General features: G+C 44.4%; 1 protein-coding gene across 1 annotated transcript; it reads right to left on the bottom strand.

The window, feature by feature from the left end:
- Positions 1-1200: 1200 nt before the first annotated feature.
- On the bottom strand, positions 1201-1464 carry LOC122569159. Its single transcript, XM_043729732.1, has one exon. It carries the CDS (start codon positions 1462-1464, stop codon positions 1201-1203), a length of 264 nt encoding a protein of 87 aa, XP_043585667.1.
- Positions 1465-6000: the final 4536 nt, after the last annotated feature.

Here is a 6000-nt window from a genome sequence, read left to right as displayed (position 1 = left end):
AAGGGACACAAATCAAACAACAGTGGAACGTGGACGTCTTCCACATTGTTGCAAAGTGCCGACAACGACGCTCCTTCTTGTCAACTACATAATCCTTATACTCGCCAGAGTAGGATCTCGTGACGATATTTCTAGATCATCGTAGATAGAATGACCCACTGTTACCGAAGTAGAGTCCCATACGGGGGAAGGATGTCTAGGACGAGACTACGCGTCTAAGGTAACAATACCTCAGCCCACATGCTCTACTTAACTCTTCCAACTCCTCTGCTCGCTCCTGTGCGCCTCTAAACTCGAACGGTCGATCGAAGATTCCCAGGAGCGGTGGCTAGTCTAGCAGCGTTCGGTCATGCGATCCTTCGAATACTCCGGCTGGTTCGACGAAACGGCCGCCTCCGTGGGACGCTCGTTCGGCGGAAAATCAATTATACAGCCAATGGTCGGGACTGATCTCGCGATCTTCTTGTTTCCTTTACTCCCGAAATGATTTTCGGTAGCTTGGGACCCCCGCTGACGGAGCACGCGGTGAACTGCGAGATCAGCCCCGGAGCAGAGCTGCTCCGAAAAGGAAGAAAAGAGACAAAAGAAGTTAAACAGGAAGAATAAGAATAGGGGAGAGAATGAAGGAAGACGAAGAGGTAGAACCGCATTTTGCGGTGTAGCAAGTTTTTTATCCAAATATTAATTGAACACCCAATTATATCTTACGTGGCGAGGCATAAATTCATAACTTTTAAGCTCGCAGTTAAAAAGAACCAATTACCGGAACGATGGTCGTATTCCCGGCTTGAAAACTGACCATCCCAAGAAACAGCCCTGGCGAAATAATTCTTGCGATTATATATATATATTGCGATTTCTTTGCTGTTGTTGAAAGACATTACAACATGCCTTTCACCCTTTCCGACGATAGATAGAATATGCTTGGTTCCAATCGTACGTTCCAGCATTGAAGAGGTCATGGAGGAAAAAGAAGCATCGCAAGGTCCAATGCAATTAGTATCGTAATAACAGTCTGAGTATGCGGAACAACCGACAGGTCGAAACAATTATTCAATTAGCAGATAAATAATTATACGCTTCTGGTTAGATTCGTTTGCGCCCGACGATTAACATTTTATTAGTAGAATGGAATGCTGGACATGATTTTTCATTCGGGATGTCGTGATTAAAGATACATATATATGTGTGTGTGCTTGATCACGAACTGTCTTCGGACGAAACGTCATCATAATCGCTGTCGTCGCTGAAATGTGGTTCTTTAATGTTGTGCGTGATAGAGCCAGGTTTGTCCGTTGCCAGGATATAGGTGCCGCGAGGAGTTTTCTTGATGCGTCCTAGAGAAACCCCTGCCTTCAGAACCTCCATTACTAGGTAGCCAGCTCGCGCTTGGGTAATCTTCATATTCTTCAACACGTAATGCACGATACTCTCGAACGTGGCACCCTCCACGAACCCGTTCATCTCGTAAGCGTTCCAGTTGCCAGACACCTGCGGGAACGGGTTCGTTTCAGTTCCATTTCTCAGTCATTCGCCTTTTATCTTTTTACTTAATTCTAAAGATATAGTAATGAATTTTTATCAGACTTATAAAATATATAATGATTGCAATAATGTATAATTTACAAAACGCTGTTCCTTCTCATAGTATAATCTTAGCAACTCTCGAGAATACCATTTGTCTCGCAAGGACAATGATGAACTTCTAAAGAAGAGTCGAAGGTAGATATCGCCAAATACGAATCACGCGAATCTACCTTCCCTTAACAGAGTAGTATCGTTCTTATTGCTCGCATATTACTCTCGTAATTGAGACGTGGTTCCTGTCGTGCAGTCGCACACGCAATTTCAACAACTCGACCATCATCCAAAACATGCGGTGACACGCGACGGAGGGAGATGTCATGCGAAAAAAATATCCTTGGAAGCAAGGGGACGAAAGAAATGTCGTCGAGGATGTGGTTACCAGCCGCAAGGACGATAATTAAGAATATCGTGGATTCTGGGAGATCGTTCAACACAAATTGCGTGAGACTGAAGCGAGGAAATCGACTTCCATTACGAATTGCAGCTAAACTAATTGCTTTCAATTATTTACTTGGAAAAAGGACAATGGCAGCTAATTTTAAAGTAAACAACAATTTTTTACAGCAATAAGGTTCACAAAAATTTCACTATACACGATTCTATTTTTGTATGAAAGAGTTATCAACTGAACTGTATCCTTATGGGAACATTAAGGACTCAAGGAAGTGGTGTCTTTCGAACTCGCTTTCTCGTTGACGAGGATTCTCTAGGGACGTAAGGCTTGGTTGACGGTCAACGACGAAGTAGAGTTTTTCGTCGGATGGTATGGAAGCAGGTGATTCGTCGGCTTAATTGAAGGGCGCCCAGTGTGCTTCGGTAACGTGTAATTATCGGGTAGAACGAGCTCGAGAATGTGGCGGTCGAGGCGAGAATAGAGACATTATTCCACTGCTATTTTACTCCATCTTTCCCGTCTGTTTCTTCAAGGTGAATAGAAGGTGGGGTTACCAGATCGCCTGTCCCACTTTACCCTCCCTCGTTTTAATCTCTTTCTTCCGTTTCACGGTGTTGGATGTAACACCGGTTCTCAGGAAGCCAACTATGAATATCTCGATACTATAGTCCCCATTTTACTGACATATGAAAATTTGGAAGTGGAAATTTTAACATTTAGGGGCGAAGAAGATTAACGAGATACAAACTGTTATATTTTAATATTTCTTCAAACTCACTTTCCCCTAATTTCCAAAACACGTGTCCGACATCCGATCGAATTTACGACCCTTCTACCTAATCCAATAACAGTAAACACAGCCATTTAGAATACCAGTTTCAGGGAAGAAAGATTCAACCGACCCGAAGCACAGTCATCTGGCAAATGAAAGGGGCTTCTAGGTCATAAGATTGATCAGTCGGTTCCCTTCTTCCCATCCAAATAGCTTGCTCCGTTTTCAACCAGCTAGTTCGAGTAGAACGGTTCGAGAGATCGTCGATTTCACGGTAGATGGTGATGTTTAGCACTGAATCGAGACGATCATTCGCGATTCCCAAAGACAGACGATACATGGGCGACGGTGTTCGCTTGGGTGCCACGATTAAAAGCGTCTAGTAACTCGCGGAGGCGCGAATGACTCGAGATACGGGCGAAGATAAGATCGCCGATCTCGTGGGCGAGAGCAACTCGATGGTGAAACAGAGGGAAACGCGCGGGAGGGAACGTGTCTTTATTCTCCGCGCGGTTTGTACCGCCGAAACGAACGAATTCATTTTTACGCCGACAGAAACATTCCCCCATCGTGGAACAAGTAACTTCTCGCGAGTGTTGCTTCGTGTTTTTCGAGCGTTCAACGGTATTGTACGAGCGGTGTTTGAGGGAATACGTTGGGAGTTGGTGGAACCGGTTCGCGGTAACGAGTAGAAAAATTACACACACATTATACGATGTAAGAGTTGTCAAGATTGTAAAAGAGACATTAAGCAGCCATATATTATGTATTTTGAATCTCATTAAGTAACTGTTTAAAATGGTATTATTTAAAGTTGTTTCTAAGTAATATTAGCGTCTGTAATTCTTAGATTATTTATGTAATTTAAGTTATAAAATTGTCTTTTGTGTACGGTGTATTGGCGCGTCGAACATTAAGCGTGTCCGAGCTTCTGTTCAACGTGCAAGCAACGGGTTTAAACGCCCGCGGTGCCCTTTTCCCATTCGCGAGCTGTCCGCTTCGGAGGAATCTCCCCATCTCCTAAGGCTCGTCACGCGACGAAAACGAGGACCGAGACCAATTAACCCATCACCGCCGCTAATTGCCTTGACACGGGGTAAGTAGACGCTCCGTGGAAGCCGACTTCTGTATACGGACTATACGTTTCGTTCAAAGATACCAATCAACGAGCAGAGTTAATTAGATAGCCAGAAGATGTACTCGCCTCGTATTACATACTTCAATTTGCTCCGTTTCGTTATACGTCACTAAGTATGTTTTCAAACTTCTACAGGCTCTATCGTAACTAAAATGTCGATATATGGTGAAGGAAATTACGAAGGTAAATAACGATTATACGGAACAAAAATGGCAATTAATAAGATAAAATTGGCTAATAGATTTCAAATCGAAGTAAAACGAAAACACGCAAGTACGTTCCCGCCTACACTCACGCCAGCAGCGTTTCTTTCACGTAACACAGGTCGCATTGGAAACACAGACAGAACGTATGGACAGATAAAATGGCGCGTTCACAGCGGCGCTAACAAATCGCTATTACATTCGTTATGTCAAACGCTGAGCACGTGGTCGGGTCGCAAAAGCGGTAACGCGAGCGAGAAAGCGTGGCACATGAACGACCACGCGAACGCGTCACTCCGTATACCTGTACGTGTAAAATACCCGTGGCCGGAGGCCCGTTGATCCCTCCCAAGTGCACGATAGTCGCGGTCAACCATATAGTCACGGGCTATTACCGTAACACCGTCGGTTCTACAATCCTCGAGAGAAAGGCCGTGCACGGAAGATAGAGTCATTACGTCGGAGGGATAACTTTCCACCTGCGCCGCATAACTCGTCCAGGTAAACACCTGTGCCAGAGCCGAACTTCTCGAATTCGTCGAAAGACGCCGTTCCACCAACGAGCCAATCCTTCTGCATCTTCATCGTGGTAAACGAAAGAATCCCCCGTTGGCGAAATGAGAATTCGAGAGCCGTGTAAATCATCGAAACGTTAACATAATCTCGATCGTTTGCGAAGACGTAAGAGAGAAGAAGAGAAAGAAGCCCAAAGCTTCTTGTGGTTTGGCTCTGGCCGGGGAAGCGGCGAGAAAAAAGCACCGAACGGATTGGCCCTTATCTTCCTGCCGATTTATGGGGCCGAAGACCTTTATCGTATCATCGTCGTCATGCAATTTCGCTGTCACGATACGACCGGGCTAAGTTTTAAGGCTCATAATTACACCTATAAAGTACACGCGTCGGAGGGATTTGAGCGTAGCTGGGCTGCTCGTTTTCGTAGCGAAAACGCTCCTCATACCGACCCCAAAGACGCTACATTGTGCTCGACTAATAAACGTCAGCCTTACGTGCAGGTGCACGGAATTTCGCCGTGTGTCTTTCAAGGGAATCCTTAAGCCTGAGATACTATACGTTACGACGCTGACGACGAGACCATCCTCGGATATAACAAACGTCTCAGCTTTTCGGAGCTAATGAACATAAACTCGATAATTTTAAGAATGCTTCTAATCCTTCGCCCTTTATTTCTCACACACGAGTAGGGATATTAAATATTCTATATTCCTCTTGTGGCGCAATTTCGCGGTATCAGAATTTCTTGTGCGTAGACAAAGATCATAACCGATCATGGACGTCTGAAAAATCGATGAGGAACAGTTACACTCGAGTACATCAAACGATTACACTGGTATTTTCCATTGGCTACGTTCCCTCGTGTTTTAATGTTATATCGCTGATAGACGTCGTTCTTTTTTCGGATTATTATTACCATCTAAAGACTGCTTTCACGCAGACCATACGATACTATGGAATTACGCGGCGCTCTTTGCCCTTTCCATCCCCGAGCCCGTGCCTGCTTACGGTGACTGCCGGTTGGCGCCATCTCCAACTTTGCCGGCGTTAATGTAACAACACACCATCTTTTCGTTTTCCTCGCGAAAGTTGATACCTTCGAACGATCGAACATTTGGAACAAAGTCATCGAACGAACAATGGACGGTCGGTGGTAAACACGTACGACGATTAAAATAGCTTTGTGCATAAATAAATATAAGACGCATAATCAATTGGTGTCCCGACCCTCGAATTTTCGTAAATTACAGCTATGAGTAACAATTTGTAATACTTAGATGCAAACAAGTAACGGATAATTTATTGTGGAGATAATGATCCCATACATATGAATTAAATATAGTATTTTGATCGATTTCTGAAGCAACAGGTACCGTTCCGAAGACAAATGGTA

The sequence above is a fragment of the Bombus pyrosoma genome, linkage group LG7 (assembly GCF_014825855.1).
Source record: "Bombus pyrosoma isolate SC7728 linkage group LG7, ASM1482585v1, whole genome shotgun sequence".
Classification (NCBI taxonomy): Eukaryota; Metazoa; Arthropoda; class Insecta; order Hymenoptera; family Apidae; genus Bombus; species Bombus pyrosoma.
This window is presented reverse-complemented; position numbering and strand designations above follow the sequence as displayed.

Bases quoted from the DNA above. Each gene is read 5' to 3' on its own strand.
- LOC122569159 (XM_043729732.1), bottom strand. From the start codon at position 1,464: ATGAACGGGTTCGTGGAGGGTGCCACGTTCGAGAGTATCGTGCATTAC.